This window comes from Macrobrachium rosenbergii, chromosome 17, assembly GCF_040412425.1.
Source record: "Macrobrachium rosenbergii isolate ZJJX-2024 chromosome 17, ASM4041242v1, whole genome shotgun sequence".
Lineage (NCBI taxonomy): Eukaryota > Metazoa > Arthropoda > Malacostraca > Decapoda > Palaemonidae > Macrobrachium > Macrobrachium rosenbergii.
The window spans coordinates 6350064-6370545 of NC_089757.1; the positions used below are offsets into that span (position 1 = coordinate 6350064).

At 38.3% G+C, this 20482-nt stretch overlaps 1 protein-coding gene across 1 annotated transcript in view; it reads left to right on the forward strand.

The window, feature by feature from the left end:
- Positions 1-20482, forward strand: part of LOC136847683 (DNA-dependent protein kinase catalytic subunit-like) — a 132315-nt gene that overhangs the window by 71024 nt on the left and 40809 nt on the right. Inside the window, 12 exon segments of the mRNA XM_067119482.1 lie at positions 295-545; positions 932-1219; positions 1939-2097; positions 6015-6167; positions 6752-6935; positions 7375-7934; positions 10350-10494; positions 11159-11383; positions 13561-13709; positions 16101-16277; positions 17258-17367; positions 17487-17607. Coding sequence (XP_066975583.1) covers positions 295-545; positions 932-1219; positions 1939-2097; positions 6015-6167; positions 6752-6935; positions 7375-7934; positions 10350-10494; positions 11159-11383; positions 13561-13709; positions 16101-16277; positions 17258-17367; positions 17487-17607 — 2522 coding nt within the window.

Below are 20482 nucleotides of genomic sequence, written 5' to 3' on the forward strand. Positions count from 1 at the left end.
CTATGCACTGTCTTGGAGGATGGCCATAATATCAGTTTACTGTAAGGATCACTCAGTGCCCTGGACTAGGAAACAACTGTTAGATAATTAGTGTCCAGGTGTTAAGTTAGCGGGCTGGAATGAAATCCCTTGCAGGCTGGATTTGGCCTGTGGGCCGAAGGTTGCCGACCCTTGTTCTAGGCACATGCACAGAGGACATATTTTTCTACCTCTCCAGTTGGTCACTTTGTTGTGCTCCTCACAAATTATGGCTATTTATAATTAATTGGTCTATAGCAACAGGTTGAATTTCAGGTACGCAAAGATTTCCTCAGTTTAGCGACCAGCACCGAAATGATTATTGGACCTGGTGGTAAAGAAGTCAGAAAAGGAACCCATGTAATGAATGTGGTTGGAACTTTTTTGATACCACATTTTGCTGCAAATTTTGACTCTACAATGACAAAATGTGTGGAACTCTTACAAACAGAAAGTTTTGAAAGTGGCATAAGCTTTGCTTCGATGATACTTGATTTTCTTATCAGGAATTCTGCTGTAAGGAAAATGTAAGCATTGTGTATTATCTTATTTTTTGAAATTATATGAATAAATTTTTCTAACTGTGGCCTTTCATGGTCTCCAGTTTACTAATTGAGCTAAATGTTTCAGGTAAATTTTCTTCCTTCTTAACTATAATGTTACTAAACAATTTATTATGTGAACATTCCATTTTATAACAGTACTTGTTTCCCATTTTAACATTGAAATTAGCAGTCAGTACGTTAAAATCTGTACAGTACTTGCATCCATGATTTGGTTATTTTGTTTTGCTACCTTAACATTAAAGTATATGTACTGACTGTTAAAATTATATTGAATCATGAATAAAGGGTTATTAGTATGTGAGGCATTATGTTTATAAATGTTTAATTAAATTTTTTGTGTCTTTCAGGTATGGTGTTTGTGTTGTCAGATCATTTTTAAATAACTGGCCAACGTTTATGTTGAAAGCAGGAGAGCAAAGTGTGAATCAGGAATCTCTCTTGAGTGTGCTTGCTTCATTGTTTTTGATTGACAGAGAAGGCACTATCAAAGCAAATATATCAGATCCAAGATCGGAGATTGTTACATTTTTTAGAGGAATTTTGAACCAGAGATTTGAGCTAAAGCTGAAAATAAAGGCCCTAAAACTCTTGCCTTTCTTCCTAACTATGTCAGAAACCATTACCAGTAGTGTGTGGTAAGTGAGCTATAGTACCTTTTGTACAGAACTGTAAAGGTTTGAAATCTGTTTCACTTGGTGTAGCTGTGACACCCAGAAGTGTATTGTGTAAATGCATTGCCAAAAGTTTTTCTTCCATTAGCCAGTTCTCAGGTTAGTTGTCCATTGGAAGACTTGCAAAAACTCAGATAAACAGTAGTTTCCTTGCTTTTCATCTGCTTATAAAAAATTTTGTGTAAATTGGTACCGCCCATGGTGTGCCTCCTGTGGTGCACTAAATGACACTCCAGGTTCTTGGTAGTCTTTGTTTCTAGTTACATGGCTCTCTAATTGATCAGCGTAGTCTTATCTTGATGGTGACCTGCTATAAAATGGTAGCTGTTTCAGACCAAGGGAGAAATGGAATGACAAGTAATTTTCTGGATGAACAACTTTAGTCGATTTCTATCTAACTTCCTGAATTCTTTAACTTTGTCATGTTCTAGTTTTCACATTCCATTAAAAAAAAATTTTCAGGCCTGTTATCTAGGAGTCTGGAAATGAATTAGTGGTCAGGTTAGATGTTTTTAGAAAAAATAAAGAATTTCATAATTACTAAGAGTCAACTCTTCCTGGTCTTGTGTGTAGGACTGAATTTAATTAAATTTTGTTGTTAGCTCAGAGCATGGTTGCTAGATTAGTAAAATTACAAGGTATTTAGTCTCCTTAGGAATAATGCTATGTATATGTTATTTCAGTGAATCTTTGAATGTGATGAGTGTGAATCATTTCCCCTTGCGATCAGCAGAATTCACCCCAGGCAGCAGCAAGGATCGTGAATATCATCAGGCTCTAAATGAAATTCTGACTGCTTTAGAACTCTCAAAGTGTTTCTTACTGCTAGACTTTGTTGCAGAGTAAGTGCCAGTTCTTATTTTCATTGTATTTGTATCTTGTCTTGTATTTTAATTATGAATCAGAGTAAGAGTAATTATGATTCAGAATGAAGAATAAATTACCAATAGAGCATATCCTTACAATGCTTGAAATTGCACTTTCTTGGAATTTCAGAATATTAGAGTTTTAATGTTACCTGTTTACTTAAATTTGACAAATTATGCAATTTTTCATTTCAAATTTGTTGTCATAGTGAACTGCACTGTTGTGACATCAGGTGGGATTTAACTGTGTGTATACAGTACTGTAATTTTTGGTATTGTAGCTGCTGCTCTTACTCAAAGGAATTGCCATTACATTCCCACTAGTGCTTCATCAGACAGACTGACTAGTATTTAGAATTCTCTCTTGAAGCCAGTTTAGGCTAGAAAAATGTCACTGTTGGAATGGTAATGGATTATAAAGGGATTCAGGGCAAAAAAGCTCTTGCCTTCAGAGGCTACCCAGAAAGGCAATGATTCATCCCCCCCCCCAAAAAAAATACCATACCACTTCCTTCTGCAGATGTAGGTACAGGTAGGCCAAGCCCCTAGATCCAGTTCTCTTAGGTACTGTATTTCTATAAGTAAACGCTATTTTTTTCCTTTTTGAAGAGTTTTCATTGTGCAGTGCTTTATCGTCAAGGCATTGCAGCTATATACTGAAGAAAGATAAGTACATAATTTAAATTTCTTACTGAAGTTATGTTTCAAAATAATATTCCCCGGGTTCGTGTTAAAATACAAATTGTGTTTTTTCCCCAGGCTATTTCCACACATGTCACCTTTTTGCATTCTAAGATTGAATGTCCTCATATTTTTTGTCTTGTCTTCCTTTCTAGTTTTTAATATAAAGAAAGTGTGCTTAGAGATTTCATCATACAGTCCAACTTTGAAAATCAGCCATTCTTTGGTCCTGGAACTCCTATGGTCCAGGACGCTTTTAAATCAGCCACTATTAGTTCTTGAGCGGCTATGAGGGTGGCGCTGTATGTTTTAGTTATTGGGTTTTTTCGGGTTTCGGAACTGAAGCTTGCTCCATAAATATACAAGCACAGTTTATTTACAAATAAAACATTCTGTGAAACTAAAAATATGCAGCATACAAAGGAACCGTAATTTGCATATACAGTTAAGTCCTGGGTTAAGGCGTACTCATTCTACGTTGTTTCATGGTTATATCCGCGCCAAATTTATTTAAAAATTCTCTCTCTCTCTCTCTCTCTCTCTCTCTCTTTCTCTCTCTCCTGTAATGAAAAGACAGCAAAATATCAATAAAACTCTACCTGTATTTCACTTACGGAATACTGTATTATTTACAGGCAGTCTCTTGTTATCAGCGATCAGGTTTTATGGCACTTGTCTAGTGACGACAATGACAATACTGTATTATTACAGGCAGTCTCCGGTTATCAGCGATCAGGTTTTATGGCACTTGTCTAGTGACGACAATAACTGGATTTTCGGCACCGATATGCGCCGATCTCCAGTTATCGGAGCTGACCCCCACTTAACAGCAGCACCAATCCCAAGTTATTGGCGCCGACAAGCACTGTTATCACTGATTTTGGTTATCGTCTTGCCATCAGGAATGGAACCCCCACCGATAAGCGGGGACTGCCTGTACTGTATATTGTTATTATTAAGGGCTAGGGAAGAGGAAGAGCCTAATAGGATTTTGGTGGTTGGGGGTTGTTTTTCACTGCACCACATGCAGTGGAAGTCATCCCTTTGGGGACAGCATCATCTCCAGTGGGTTAGGGTGGCAATGGTCGCCCCCCCCCCCCACAACCCCTTGAGGGGTTTTTCAAACAATTGAAGCCCTCCTTGAAAACATTCTCTGAAGGGGACCCATCAAGAAGGGTCTGTTCTTTCATCAACAGGCATGTGTTTTCAGTGAACTAGCGCATTTTATGCCAGAAGTTCTGGGTGACAGTCATTGCCTAAGCACATTTGCTCATTTTGAAAGGAACCAGACCATCTGTCAATTTGAAAGACAATTTACTAGCACATTTATATTATCATTCTCTTCCACCCTTTCCAAAGGTTCATGATAGGTCGAGATATGTACATCAGATACCAGTGCAAATGGGAAGTGTGGTTGTATTACCGCCACTTGGGAAGCCTGGTTTAAATTATGATAGAAACTGTTCTGAATTTTCTTATCAACCTTGCCACCACCACATTTAAGATGTACAAGGTTGCAGTATTGGACTCCTTGCTCTAAAGTTTTGGCATAGATTCCACCACTGAAGTCTTTAGTTCCCTCTTCTGGTCCTTTGTACTGGAAAGACCTGCTTGTGTGAGGTCTTCTGTTAACTGGTACTTGAATAAGGTCCTCAGTTCAGTTGTTCCATGCTGACCATGACCCACATGCTTCAAAAGGTGGTCTTCTTGACTGCCTTGGCATCAGGAGCCTGGATCAGTGAACTGGCTTTCTTGAGAACAACACCTCATCACCCACATGCTTGGCCATCACTTGCAGTTGTCCCCTGGCCCATCATATCAGGCCAAGAATTAGGACCCATTGAAGAGGAAATCCCCTGTTCTTCTGCAGGAACTCAGTGTTACAGATTAAACATTGTACTCTGTCCAGTCACTCCAGGTTTACCTAGATGTCATGGCTAATGTCCCAGATGGTCCTCATGTCTTACACCCTACCACTGACAAGTCACCCTCGCTGCATGCACTGAGAATTATCTTGGTGTCCCTTAACAAAAGGCAGACCCCATTCCTTCCCTTAGTTGTCTTATATCTGGAAGGTGGACATCTTTCAAAGAAGTTTCCAAATTTACGGGATGATCATAAGAGACAATGACCCTTAAACATTATTGCCATGAGTTTGAAGAAGTTTGACTGCTGTGTGTGTAAGTATGTAGTATGTAAGGTCCCAGCCTGTAGATCCCCTGGTAGAAAGCAAGTTCTGCCCCCCTTCTGATGCAGTGATACGTCTGAAATATTGCTGGGGTGGAGTGGTTATTCTGTATCTCGTCCCAACTTGGTAAGGTAAGTCACTTCGTTGTCGTAAGGTTAACACACGTTCTCTGATAATTCCCCTCATGAACCCCAAATAAACAAGAGGGGAGGTGATTCCTTACATGGCTTTGATGTGGTTGTTCTGAGGATTTCCAGGACAGAGTAGTTGTATTGTTTTTCTTATTGACATATAATAGTAGGGTATCACTTTATTGTCATGAGTTTGACACACCTTTATCCTTCTTTATTCATTGTTAATTCTTCACTGGAATGTTGAATAGAAGGAAAGTGATACCTCACTCTACTTTTACTATGAGTCATTCACATATGTGCAGTTCAGATTCTTTTTTTAGGTACTAAACCATTTCATCTCTGTCATTTCTTTTGTGTGTTCCTTTGAGGATAAGCAGTGGCTACACTGTCAAAAAACAGGCTTTGACATAGGAAAAACCTAGTTTTGGTAGCTACTGATAGTCCTCAAATGCACCCACTCTCCCTGATAAAAAGGCATCAGTTTATTTTGTTGATGTATCTTTCACAGATCAAATGAGTAATAGATTCACAGGGCTCATCTTACCTGTACCATTACTGCCACATTTGCCAAAGAAGGGTGAATTGTGATCTTCCAGGTAGCCATTATAGGCAGGATAAAGAGCCTTCCTGACCAGAGTTTAGTTCATCTGTATTCCATCACTATACCAAGAATAGCATTATTCTGGCTTGACAGGCTATGGGAGAATTCTTGATGTTGGTCAGTCTGTTTTCTGGAGCCCTAGTGGGACCAAAAGGATAACTCTTTTGAGGACTCACAGCAGCTGCCAAAAATAGGTTTTTCTATGTCAAAACTTGGTTTTTTGGTTGTACACTGATATAATGACTGTTGCTGTGTAAAACACAATTATCATGACTTTGCTCTCTGACAGGCTGTTTTGTCGAGAAGAAAACCATCGTTATGAGGAGGATCTCCAGCCAGCACTGGAGAAATTCATAAGGGGACAGTCATCATCCAAGCAAATTGAAACGCTTCGTCGTGTGTATGACATGTTTTCTGACTTGAGACGCAGCCCAAATTTCAGGTTAGTTTGTTAGTAGCCATTCTTTGTTCAGTCTTATTCTGATGCTTCTCTTCAGACAGTTCATGTAAATTTTCCTTATTTTGAGTGTCGGTACAGTACTACTATTGTAATAAGACAGTAGCTTCAAGAATTCTTTGGAATGAGAGAAACTCATTTTTGTTTTATTTCATCCAGCATCTTCAGATCTGAAAGTTTGTCCTGTACAACTACATTGGTTGAAGATTTGTTTCTTTTGATAGTAAACCATAAGAAAATAGACTATGATAAAGCTCATGAACTATTCTCTATAAGTGCAAATGTCATTTAAGGGTACTTTTTCCTTGTTTAAAACATTGACCTTTTGTGGGAGGAACTTACTGAAAAGATTTTTGTTCCATTGGTGATATTATTTAATACAGATTCTGAATATTTTTGGTGGATGATCATTTCCTTTACTGTGAGTGTCATTATCTTTGATATAGCTTTTGGAAGCTGAATTACTTTATACATGGAGATATCACCCATTGAATTGGCTGATAACCAGTTTTGACTTTGTATTTATTGTGTTTATACTCTTTTTATAATATTCAATGTTATTTTCACAGGCAGAACATTGTTGATCAGATATTGGTACCATTGTTACAGCAGTCTGGAATCGTAGCTCTTGAAAGATTCCTTGTAAATTCCATTAAGGATGTCATGAATTCTGTATCATTACCTGTAATTGGTAGAAACGAGGACCAGCAGAAAATACTGATTAGTAAGAATGGGAGTTACTCCATTATACAGGTGAGACAAAAATATTGAAATGTAAATAAGATAACGTTCAAAATAATGAGGCTCTTGTTTTGATTCTAGAAATGTGATATTTGCTATGGTTAAACTATGTCATTTTTCTATTGAAATTATGATGTACAATAATACCACACCCAGCATCATTATTCCAAAATGCACTTCATTAGTAAAAAATGATTTAAGTCAATGAGAGATTATTAAAGTCATGATCTCTAATTTTTACGTTTTTGTTGTGTCACTGAACTATATTAAGCGTTGTTATTGTTTTGTAAAATGGGTGCAGGTTTTTAGGGTTATTGTAACTAAATAGTAATATATGGTATCACAATTTTGCAAACATGCTCATTATAGCAATACAGGTGACCCATTGTACCATTTTGAAAATAGAAATTTTGTTCTATGGATATACCAGTCTGAAATAATTACTTTGCAGGTCATGTACTCAAGGTTGCCTCGTGAAAAGCTGTTTGCTCCAGGCTCTGAGGTTAGCGCAGCTTTTTGTCCAACAGATAAAACAGGTAAAGAAATGACAAAGGAAGTATTTCGGTGTGCTTCCAAGATATCAAAAGGAGAATTACGGCATGATCAGACAAATGCTGAGTGGAGGCGACTGTGTGCCTGTGCATCTTATAATGCTATCATTGCAGTTCTTGTGTGTGTACAGAATGATTTGCGTTTTTACACACAATTCCTATTCCAAGCCAATGCAGCCAAAGGAGAGGCTATATGGGAAAGTCTGATTGATTGTAATGTGAAACATGAATTTGATGTGGAAGTAAATTTCAAGCCTGGAAGTAAGAAGAGGTTTGTTGCATTGCGACAAAGCTTGAAAGAGTCTGCTGGGGCACGTGGAACTGGAATGGAAGCAGGAACCTTCCAATTCACTCTGTCACATTATCTTGCTGACAGCAGCTTAAGGGAAGATCTCAGTCAGTTTGACTTCAATAATTCTGTGGTTTTAACTATGTCACAAACAGAAGAGGCAAGAGAAAGGTCAGTAATCCTGTAAATGTGCAGTATATTATTTTTTGTATATAAATTTTATAAGATATAATTTTATATATGCAGACTTATTACTTTAATTCAGCCAATCCTTGTGTGTGTGAATCCCCAGTTATTCCAATGTCAGCACATAGAAATGAAGCAGCTGCATGACATATACTTCAGGCAGGATTTTGCATGTGCATCTTGCACCTTCAGGCCCGTTTGGTAAACTGTCTCATTTTTTATAGTCTTGACAGCTACAGCTGAACAGTGGGGTCGAAAGTAGGACATTAGGATGAAAGCACAGAAATACCTCACCTTACTTCATTAATTTGTACCAAGGTTTTTGACTTGAGTTAAAAAAATGACCTAAATTAATAAACCCTTTAAAAAATGACCGAGACATCCTATAACCATAAACATCCTAACAACAGCACTAATACAGTAAGGTGTTCTGCATCTGACAAATAACATTAGTATGCTCAGTGGGCTGGAGAAGGAACACGGAGGAAGAGGAGACTAAGTTGACATTGATGTTGATGGTTGAATTTCATCTGTTGGGTTTACAGGGTGTCACAAGAACTGTTTGAGAGTGCCATGAACTTTATTGCTCTTTTCATCTAAAAGCATCATATAAAGAACTGAGACATACAATGCCCCTTGATCTTGGCAGCATTCAACATCAGGATCCACTTCCACAAGAGATGTAAGGGCTTTCCTTCTTAAGCTCGAAGGCCCGCTGCATCTCGTTGATGGTGAAGTGTCATAGCTTAGATTCTGGTGCCTGCTCCTTTGCTTGGCGCTACGTCTCGTCAGATTCCATCAATTGTCTGTTGTCAGTGGCTGCTTGTCTGCCTCAAGTAATGAGATGTCATCTTCTAGGTCCACTTTCAACTCAGTGTTCAACATCACCAAGACTTTGTTCAAGTCTCTCTCAGCAAAGTCCTTGAATTTGTGAACAGATTGGGGGTACAGCTTTTTCCAAACACTATTCATACTTATGATGGAAAAAATTTCACTTCAAGCACCATTTATATTTAGGACTGCCATCTAGATGATATAGCCATTCCAAAAGTCAAGGATTACAAATTTGTTCTGAATAATTGCATTTACAACCTGCTGAAGTGTTTACCTAAGGTAGTAGCACATCAAGATGGTAGTCATCATGGTCCATTGTTTGCAAGATAAAGATGGTTTTGGGAGTAGGTAAACAAAAGCAGTCAGGAACTTTGTCTAAAATAAGAACGATATTAAAGGGGAAATCCTCCTCCGTACAAAACTCCTCCACTACTGGTCTAAAATGGTTGAAGAACTAGTTCTCAAAAATAATGAGTTAACCCAAGCCTTGGTTTTTGATGACCATATAACTGGGAGAGAGTTCTTGAAGGATTTTTTTAGTGCTCAAGGAGTCTCCACATGATACACCATCAGCAGCTTTAACTGAAGTTGCCTGTACAATTGCTTCCCAGCTTGAAGGTCAGATAGCCTTTTGTTACCTTGAAGACTGGCAATGCCTTCTCTAAAGGTTTTTGGTGGGTATAATCTGTAGAGTGGAAGTGATAGTGCTTGGTCTCTTCCCCTTCCTCATGCTCCATAATGCAGACATCCTGAAGCCATGATTTATACTGGTCTTGTAGAATGCAGGTGAAATACATGACACAATAACTTATCTGAAGGCCATGGCTTGAGGGTTTGACTGCCTCAGCCTTCCCTTGAAGAAAGGGTTTGGCAGGAATAGAATTACTTATTATCGAGGATTTTATGCTGATAAATTTTACCTACAGAGGTGTATCTCCTGTACATAGGTAAGGGAAACAGGTTCCCTTAAGTAAATTAAATTCTCCTTGACATTACAATCTTGAATATTATTTACCAATTCCCACTTGTAATCAGCGTCTTATTACTTTTTTTATAGACTGAAAAAGTCAGTATCCAGCCAGTTGAGTAGCTAGGACTCCTCTCCACAATAATACACACACCTGTAACCATCTTGTTTACAAGCTTCAGTGATTGAGCCAGCATTTGCTCAAAAAATATTCTTGTACAGTAAAGGTTTATTTCTTTATATCCAGGAAAAATATAATTTAATGTTAAGAAATATTCCAGTATTATATTGGAAAACCTTATTTTTGAAATGAATCGTACTTCTCTATTATGATAGCTGTAATTCCCACATCAGGTGGGAGGATGAAAGGGTGTACAAACTACAAAAAGGATCATTTAGTTTTAACTGTCTATTAACCCAGCCCTTTCAGATGATTCAAGCATCTGTTGTTTACCATTCAGTTTTTCTCTGTCGTCAGTATGTGATCGTTAACAGTTACATTGTATTCTGTATTTTGTGGTTTGGATTATCTTGGTTTTTGTCATTATTGAAGATGTCATCCAAAAATTTTACTCACCACCCTCACTGTTTTTTTATAGGATGCATAATTTTAGAGACTTTGACAGTGAACTAATGACCCTCAATCTAGATCAGAGTGATTACAATGAACATGAAACCATGGCTAATCTTGTTGCTGTCATCAATCACATGGTTGAAGCCAAAATTATGACTTTACCAAAAGAGGTAAGTTGAGAAGAAACCATTTGATATTAGATGTTTCTATTTTAAGGAATAACATATTAATATATTGAGAGTAAATTAATGTGACAAAATCAGGTTCTTGAAAAAAATTATGGATCATTCATGTAGAGGTTTAAAACTGTGAGTCATTGATACCAGTCAACTAGATTATGTAATAATTTACAAAACTGAAATCTTGTCCATGACCCTTTAGACAGTTTTGCTGTCGGCTAGAAAACTCAGACTGACTTTAATTGCTGTTACGAGAGTTGGCTGTTTTAGAATACTTGAATCATAGGATGTTGAAATGAGCTTATTTTTCATGAACAACTTCAATTTACAAGGTTTCCCATTCATGCTGATTTTTTAAGATCATTCTGAATTGAAACAGCTTTATTATTTCAGGAATTCTCTTTAGATGAATTAAACTTTGTTCAACATATTGTGTATTTTAATATTCCCTGACTTGTTTCAAGCAGAACTTGTATACTTTGAAAATATCTGAAGAAATGGGAATGACTTGGAGACTTTCAAATAACAGAAAAGGGCATATATGCAGTAACTATTAAGAATTAGAAAGCAGTACTCATATTTTAGATTCCATTGCAAATTATGAAGTTAAATGAAACCTGAAAATTTACTGGCATTGTTCTCTCATTTTTTCCAGGGAGTTAGATCTCCTGAAGCGGATGTTCCGCAGTGGATGATGAACATTAAGCAGAAGCTAGAAAATTCTGAAACCCATCGCAATGTGAAACTCTTTATCCTGCGTTTAATGATGAATACGTCTCATGTGTTTGCTCACTATGCAGCTCATTTTGTTATCCCCATTTTGTCTTGCATTGCTGATGGAACTACTGGAGACAGAATTAATTACTTTTTGTCAGATTTGGTAAGGACATGTCTTTTTTTTATGTTTTACTGAGTTTTTGTTATAGTCCAAAGCTGATACAATTTTCTAGTACGTAAAAATTGTAAATTATTGATCTTGATTGATTGTGGACCATAGTAACTGAAGTAATACCAAATGAACTAGGTATTGAATGTAATAAGATACCAGATCCATGACTGGAGCTTACTGGTCAGAATATAACCTGTTGGCACTATGAAAGCTGGAAGTTTGTCCTTCTGAAGGTGATAAACAAGACGGAATCAGCTTCTTGGTCCGGGATAATTTTGTTTGCATGCTCCAGGACCTAAATTTCTCCTTCCGAAACTCTAGTCAGACTTCAGCCGGAATCTCTGTACTACAGGAAGAACCACTGTTTGGATGGGTTGGACCAGGGCAAGTGCATTGCTGCTGGCTGATAAAAGATTGGGAGTGTCAGGTAAAAGGACCATGATCCATAGGAGGAACAGGAACTTCAGGGGAAGAGGGTAGCCCCTGATGGGCTCATCCTCAATATCAGATTGTTACGTGGGAGGGCCCAGATTTCCTTTTGGGGGCCGCTCCTCATATGAAACAAAAATGTGGTGGCCCTGTGCCTTCCAGGTTGGGTGGGAAAAGACCAAAAGGAGCTGATGGAAAGTAAAAAGCAGAAAACAGTGCTCCATGAGGCACAGTGTGAGCAGTACTTCTCTATGGGCCAGCTTAAGTAGAATATGTTAACAGAATTGCTATTATGATTTCATGTAAGTAACTTACCAAGTAATTACATAGCTATACTTTCCACTCGTGTGGCAGCTTAAATTTTAAAATCTGTGGTAGCGCTCTGATTGTTTAGTGTAGGTGACCAGTCCCGCCCACTAACAGGAATACTTAACAGACAACCTCATTCTCTTCCTGCCGCACTCGGTGTAAACATCGGTTGTTTGCACCAGCTTTGTTTATGATTCGCCGATTAAATAACTGGATTTCGGTGAAATATTATCGCTGATTTTGAGTAGCCCTCAGACCCACAGCTTTCAGGATCAGTATTTTATTGTTTTGTTATTAAGATCTGATTCAAGTTTCATCATATTTTGCTGCAGCAATTCTGCAATCAGTTGATTAACTATCCTTTACTGAGTAGCATATTATAACGAAAACATCATGTTCGCTGCTGAACCAATGTTTTCGGCAAGGCTCAAATAATGTTTGATAAGGAATTGAGATATGTTCTGTGTGATGGTGCTTTGTGTGCTTCAAAACAATTGTCAGTAAAGAATTGATTTAGAATATTTTCTTATTACACTTTCCTTTGCAGAGAACTGAAAAAGCGTAAGGGCAGAACATAGTAAGGAGAGAAATTACTTATTTTGTAGGTGATGGGCTTTTGTATAAGTAGGCTTTCTTGACAACCGATAATCGGCGCTGAGCACCCAGAAGCTCCCAGTCAAGTAGAGGTGGTCCTCGGCTACTGCCGTGCCACTACAAGTTAAGATGGGCACCAACTAGAGGCAGTATTCTCCTGTAATGGCTCTCTTAACCGATAAGGAAATGACAAGCATTGTTTTTCAATGCTAGCAGCTTTTTTCTATTTCAAATTCATTACTTATCTTAATGTTTTGGAATGGAATATGTCTATGTATCACACCTCCTGTCAGTGTGAGAATCAGCCATGTAATTACTTGGTAAGTTACTTATATGACAGTATTATTTTAATAATAAAATTACCAAGTAATTATAGAGTCGGAGCCCACCCTCCTCCTCTCTGATGGACAAAAGGGCATAAACAGAATGAGTTTGTCTGCTAAGTCATTCCAAGTATTCTCGTTAGTGGGTGGGACTGGTCACCTACACTAAACAATCAGAGTGCTACCGCAGATTTTAAAATTTAGGCTGCCGCACAAGTGGAAAGTATAACTATATAATTACTTGGTAAGTATATATGAAATTTAATTTTATTGTTAAAATAACATTTTTAGAGCTCTTTTAGCAATGGTCCATCAGTTTTTTAGACTATAAAAATCTTTCACATGTGTTAGATATTTATTTTAAAGTTTTCTGTGATTTTTTTTTAGTATATTTTGTAAAGGAACCTGTCTTGCTTTTTTGTAGCTTATCCTCATATAAATTATTTATTTTGATAAATATGTTTTGGAGTAGTACACTGTTATGTACACTTGTCTTTGTTTTTTGTATTACAGCTTGTCATGCTTTTGAATTGGGGAGAAGAAGGAACACCACAAGACAGTATTCTTGGAAAGAATTTTGCCAATCGTGTTTTCTTACGCCTCTGCAAATTCCTGCCACATAATCGGGCAGACATCTTTAGATACAATGTAGCTGTTATCAGGTGTGTAAGACTTTCCTTTTGTTCAGTTGAAAGCATGTTTGTTCAATGTTGAGACAGAACAGCAGCAAATTGAGTTTGTCAAATGTCATCGTGGTGAACCGTATCTATGGTAATCATTTGCATTTTTAACCAGCTGAGATTTACATAACTGTCAAATTGTGTCTGCCTCAGAATCAATTAATTTTTGATTGGTTGCACTTTTTTTTTTTAAGGTTCTTTTCATGCCATATAAAATTTTACTTCGCTGTAAAATAGCATTTGCCAGAAGTGAAGTAACCAAGATACTCAAGCAAAATTTGTTCTGCTGTGCAAGCTGCATTTAATTATTAGTATTGATGCTAGCTGTTGCATAGGAAAGCATAATGAAAAAGTTCTGAAAATTTATAGCCCATTACTGCCCATGTTTGCTTGCTCAGCTGGGCAATAGTGATTCGGAGATCTGCCCACTATCTCTCTTGCACTCAGTAAGCATCATCGAATTTCATGCATAATTTTCTTGACTGTGACACCTTCAGGTGTTATCTGACATCATGACTATGGGAATATATAAAATGGTGTTAAGACGATGTACAGTTGAATCACTAAAATCCTTGGGATAGGTTGTATATGATGTTCAAATGAGCAGTCAGAATCTCGGATGGCTAATATTATATTTCTCTGTTCCCTCTTTTGAATAGAAAGGTAGGAACAAGTGAAGGTGAAAAGGATATTTACAGCCTATCAAGCTCAAGTGGAGACAAAATTTGACTCAGTCAGGTGTCATTGAAGATAACATAAATGAAGATGGTCTTAATATTATAAGCATGTTTTAAACATGGAAAATGCAAGGGGATTTGGGGAAGGTGGAGAGGTTGGAGGAGCCAGTGATAGAGGTACAATGTATAAAATAAGGAAGGCTATAAGTATTATGCAGAATGGTGAAGAACTGGGCCCATCAAAGGTAAAATTGAAATATGTAAGATACATAGTATAGAGGTAGAAGAATGTATAATGGAGTTGTCAAGGGTATTCTGGGATGATTAAGTAATGCCAAATGACAGGAAAGAAACACTGAAGGTAAAGGTTAAATATGTTTAAACAAGGGAGCTATTGTGGGGTGTGGTAATTATAGGGTAATCTAACAGAGCATGTTTCTTGAAGGTTTTAGAGAGAATACTTTATGAGAGATTATGAGTAATGTGAAGATTGGTGAACAGCATTACAGTTTCATTTGAGTGATATAAGACAGTTACAGGAAAGCAGGGTGGACGATCATCAGTAGCTCTGTTGTAAATTTACAGACCTACAAAAAAGCATTTAAAAGAATACCAAGAGAAGTAGTGTTCTGGTGTTTAAAAGAGATAAGTTCCAGAAAAGTTGATTAGGTTGTTTGATATGTATACAAGAACAAGAACATCAGTAATTACAGGTTGTGGTAAAACAGAAATGTTTGAAGTTAGAATTGGTTTAAATCAAGGATTGGCACTTAGCCTATTTCTGTTTGTATTGGTTGTGGATGTATTGAGTGAAGGGATTAAGAATGAAATCTATGTGAATTTGTGTATGGTAAGAAAGTGTCAGAAATCTCATGAATTGAGTGGTATGAAGGCAAAGTGGGTAAAATTGAGGTTATGGTGTCCAGCAAGCAAGCATGAAAGATAGAAGAGACATAGATTTACAACAGGTTGAGAATTTCAAATACTTAGGATCTACTTTAAGCCAGGAAGGAGGATGTGAAACCGAGTTTAAAATTATAATAAAAGCATCTAGGGGGACAAGAGGTAGGTGGGTGGGCCGGTTAGTGTGTGACAAAAGAATGTCATATGAACTGAAAATAAAGGTTTATTGTTACATAGTCAGACAGGTGATGATGTACATGTCAGAAACATAGGCTTTTAATTAGGAATAAGGAACAGAAGCTGGAGCTAACAGGATTGAGGATGGTGAGAAGGATTTTGGGAACTCAGTGCATTAGAGGCTGGAAAATTAAATTAGAAGTGCTTGGGTGATAAAGATTGCTATGATAAGAGAGTCGAGATTGAGATATTTGGACATATGGTAAGGAGGAGTGAAGAAGACTTGGATTGAACCTGTTGGGTATAGAAAGTCAAGAGGGAAGCAAAGGATTAAATGGCATAATAAAATGGAGGAAGGAAACAATGGATCAGATGATGTGGTAAAGTGGAAGAAGAAGGTTTTAGCAGAGGAACTTTTAGTGGGAATTGTTAGAGAAGATGCATCAATGCAATGGACTCCCTAGATTAGGGATAACAGTGGTGATGAAGATGGCAATTTCCTCTTTTGTCAACTAAAGACATTCTATTCTGTGGAAATTTGCATTGCAGATTAGTGGCCCTATTAGATTGTTCCATATGATTGTTTATTCATTTTGAATACATTTTTTTTTCACAGAACGGTTGTAGAGAAATGGAAAAAGGTCCTGACAGTTCCATATACTATCATGTACTCTCTGATGGAAGAAGCAAATGGGAAGAATAGAGAAGTGGATGCTGGCTTACATTTGTTGGGTATTGTACTTGAACAAGAAATAGTGCCACACTCTGCAGAAAGTGATTCAGACAAAATCAGGTATTGCATTATTATTTTACTGGAGTAAGTCTCCAACTGATGTACTGTAAGTATTAGTGCTATTAACACAGCACATGCTGAAAACCTTCTAGCAGATAAAGTCAAAAAGATCCATTGATGTATATAGTCTGCTGTAGATATGATTTAGGAATATCATTTTGAAAGTGTGTGGGGGGTTGTTAGCTTTCTTTGAAGATCAGCTTGAAGTTCATTGATGTTCCCCTATCTGACATCTTCTAACTGACATGTACAGTGCACAGGTTTTGTAAGATTTTCTTTATTTTGAAGTTGCTTTATCCTTTAATGCTTTCAATTTACCATGTCATAAGTGGAAGTGCTATTTGGCTGAACTTAGTATTATCATCACACAACCTTAAAAAAATCAGAGGACTTACTGATACATGATTTCTCCTAGCCATAACATTTTTCATTATACAAGTCACTAAACTGATCAGAGTATGGCCTGGAGGCTAAAAGTAGGGGAGTTGTGGAAGACTGAATTGACAAAAGATTTTGTAAGAGTGAAAGTAGATTTTGCAAGATTGTCAATGAATAGGAAGAAAAGATTTACTGGAAAAAATGCAAAACATTTGTCAGGGATGAACATAATACTGAAACAGCAGCCTGTCTAAAATTCAAGATGTAGTAATTTTCATCACATTGTAAAATGTGTTCAATACTGTATCATTATCAAGGCTCTTAAATATCCTAGCAGATACTCCCATCCAGTTTTTCAGATAGAGAAACATTTATTTTTGTAGCATTTATGTGCATGCCAGAGCAGATGAAACATTTATTTTATGCCCTCTTTTAAATTTATATAAATCATCATCATTGCAAAGGTTTTATATCTTTCATCACTTTTAATGTGTAGGCAGTGAGACTGTTTGACCTTTATTGTTCCATCCAGCACAACTATGGTAATTTTTCTTCACAATGCCATTTCTTGGTTGAACACATGGTGCTTGTATGTATTATAGGTGCAGAAGTGTACTGGTGAAGTTGGTGTGTGGCAAAGGAGCTGCCATCTATGGAGCAGCATCAGAAGTACTGGGACTGTACATGAAATTGATGAAAAAACAAAATGAAGGTTAGTAATTCCATTTGAGCTTTCATTTTTAAAGAAGAAAAATTTTGACTGGGTGTAAGCCCCATTAACTTAGAGGTCTGTGCCTGAGAGATTGATAGATTTTTTTTTTTAATTTTCAGAAACTGCTGACCTAGAAGGAAGTATAGTGAAGAAACTAAATGAAGCAATGCATGAGAAATCAAGTCAAGCTCTGACATGTATTTATAACATTCAGAAGCACTATCCATCCATTGTTAAATGGTAATGTGGTGACATTTTCGTTTCATTATAATGTCTTGTGGTGTATTGTATGTCATTCTCTTTTCTCCGTGTGATTTTCAAATAAAACTTTCTGATGATGTAGGGTTTTTTTAGGTTTTACTATAATGCCATCGTGGTGAATTTACCAAGTACCAGTGTGAAATATGATATGATAAGTAGGATCACTGCAGGGGTTAAATATAGTTTTCACTATTGATTTTTAGATTTCTTTACATAAAACTGCATTGAGCAAATTACATTACAAAATGTGTCATGTTAAAAAGGTAATACAGAGTTCACAAAGTGTTTTATGCATATATTTTGTTCAGTAAATGGGTTTTAAAGCTGCATAGTGATAATTTCTCAGCTGGGTTGTTTAATTTCTGAATATTGCCTTCTTAATGTGTATTGTATATTTTTCATTATCATTGTAAACATCTTAAGTCAGTTTTCCTTCAAGAGGTTAGTTGCTCATACACGAAACAAACCTTTGGTCTTAACATTGGGATAAATTTTCTGGCACTAGCTGGAAACCAGTTTAAAAACAATAAAAAATCATATATGCAAGGAATCTGTGGCATCTGGCATCTGATACACAGATGAGGTGGAAGTGGGTCAGAGACCCAGCTGGAACCTTGTGATACATTCACTATTTCTTCAGCCGCTTTGGAGAGTGGACGTTCGCTTTTGCTCTCCTTTCCCCAAGCTGATTTTTGTCCTAAGCCTGTGATACCTTCCTACTGGTTGAGTTGTTTTTGGGTTTGTGTGTGTGTTTTGTGGTGTTATCATGCTTTCCATGAATCAACCTAAGAAGCCCCTTGAGCGCCAGCGCACGTGTCCCAGCATTCAAGGGTTTCCATGTTCCCTCTTCCTGGCTTCATCAGAAATAGACCCCAATTCTTCTTGCAGTAGATGTCATTCTAATTTTGTAGTATCACCACTCCTTGCTCGGAATGTTGTTCCTGGCCTGTTGTGCAGTGGAAGAAGCTCTACAAGAAGAGGGAACACAAAAGGAAGTCGGAGCTTCCATCTTGAGAGGAATTTCCTCCTTCTCAGATGGACGCTTCTGCTCCCCCCTTCTTCCATTGATTTGTTTTTGAAAGCATCTGGTGTTGGTCAAGGTGATTATATGTATCGTGCTGCCCAGTCTCTCCCAGGAGGGGATATTTCCCCTTCAGGGAGAGAGGGGGCAGCACCATCTTGTTCCTTGGCTTCAGATTCTGATGCGCCGACTCCAGCACCAAGGAAGCAGCCTCAGCAACGTCCCTTTCAATCTCGTCCTTCGAAACCAGGGAGAGGGAGTAGGGACAAAGACAGGGGAGGGTGTCGATAGATTGGGCGCCACTCCCCACCCATTGCCACCAGGTGGGGGATGCTGGCAAGTCACTGGGCTATGTGGCAGATGCACAGAGCGGAACTGTGGGTAATAGATGTCCTTCGGTTATCGATTATTCCCTCCCCCTCTCTCCAATCGATCTCTCCCACATCTGACTTACAACCAAAGCTCTCTGAAGCACTTAAGCTCTCCAAGAGGAAGTGAGGAAGATGATGGATAAAGGGAAGATGATGGATCCGGGGGCCAGTTTTGGTACCAAAGGCCACTGGTGATTGGAGACCAGTGATATTCCCCTTCTGAAGAACAAGAGGGTTTCTGGTGATAGAAATTCATTTCTCGCTATCGAGTTTTCCAGGTCCCGTTGCTAGGTAAATTGGTTCCACGTAAAAATGGCGATTGGAGAGCTGTTAACCAGCTCAGTGGTCTGGTTAAACTAAGATCTCTCAGCTCTGAACCTTATCGTCAGGAAGACGAAGTTCAAAATGGAGGCGCCCCCAGACAGTCTTCAGAACGACTTCATGTTGACCGTAGACTTGAAGAATGCCTACTTTCAGATTCCTAGCCATCCTTTGTCCTTTGTCTTGGGAGCAGGTGTTCCAGTTCAAGGTCCTTTGGACTGACAACATCTCCACAAGTGTTCACAAGAGTCTTTACCCATGTTGACATGTAGACTGTTGAAGGATTGGTTGGTCTTAGCAAGTTCCTGGGAAAGGCTGGTTTGGGATTCCTTCTCCATTTTGTCATCCAGGAAGTTCCAATCTTCTTCCCAACCATTCTTACCTGGGAATGGGACAGCCAGGTGTTCCTGTTGGATCAGAGGTTCAGTTGCTAGCTCCTTCCTTTTCAGACTGTATTTTTGGGCCTCAGCTGGCTGGCCATCTTCAATTTGGTGCAGTTCAGCAGGAGACTCCCCTCAGCTCAGGTCTCTTTCCTAGTGTCAGGTGGTTGGGAACCTCAGTGCCTCTTCATTTGCCCCCTCTGGATCTTGCCTGTTGAGATATCTGGAGTGAGCTCTTGACTTTCGGGGTGGTTCAGGACAAGCAGCTCCACAACAACGTGCTGGAGTTTAGCTGCCTTCCTGGGTCTTCAGGAGTTTTGGGAGAGGGGAACTCCAGGTTCTGATTTGGGACAGGGAACAAACAGGGTGCTGGTGTCTTCTCCAGTTTTGTCACAACTTGGTGGAGTGACCAGGTACATCTGACCTGACCAGGTATGGCCAACAAGCTAAGTCGTCAGGGACAAGTTCTAGATAAATTTGCATCAGGACAAGTGGACAATCTTCTTCCCAACAGAAAGCAGAGGATTCTGTACCTGGAGTGCGTTCTTCAGCATCCTTGGGACAAGACAGCCTTCCCCATTCTGCTTGATCTGTCATGTCCTTGAGTGATGAGTTTCAGGATGACCTGTTGGACAAGGGGATCATGGAGATCATCTGTTCAGCAGGCAGTTGGCACAATCTTCTCTTCCAACCTCATGTAGAGGGAGGTACCACCATTCCTTCCCTGGAGGTTTTGAAGAAGAGCAGCAACTCAGATGGCT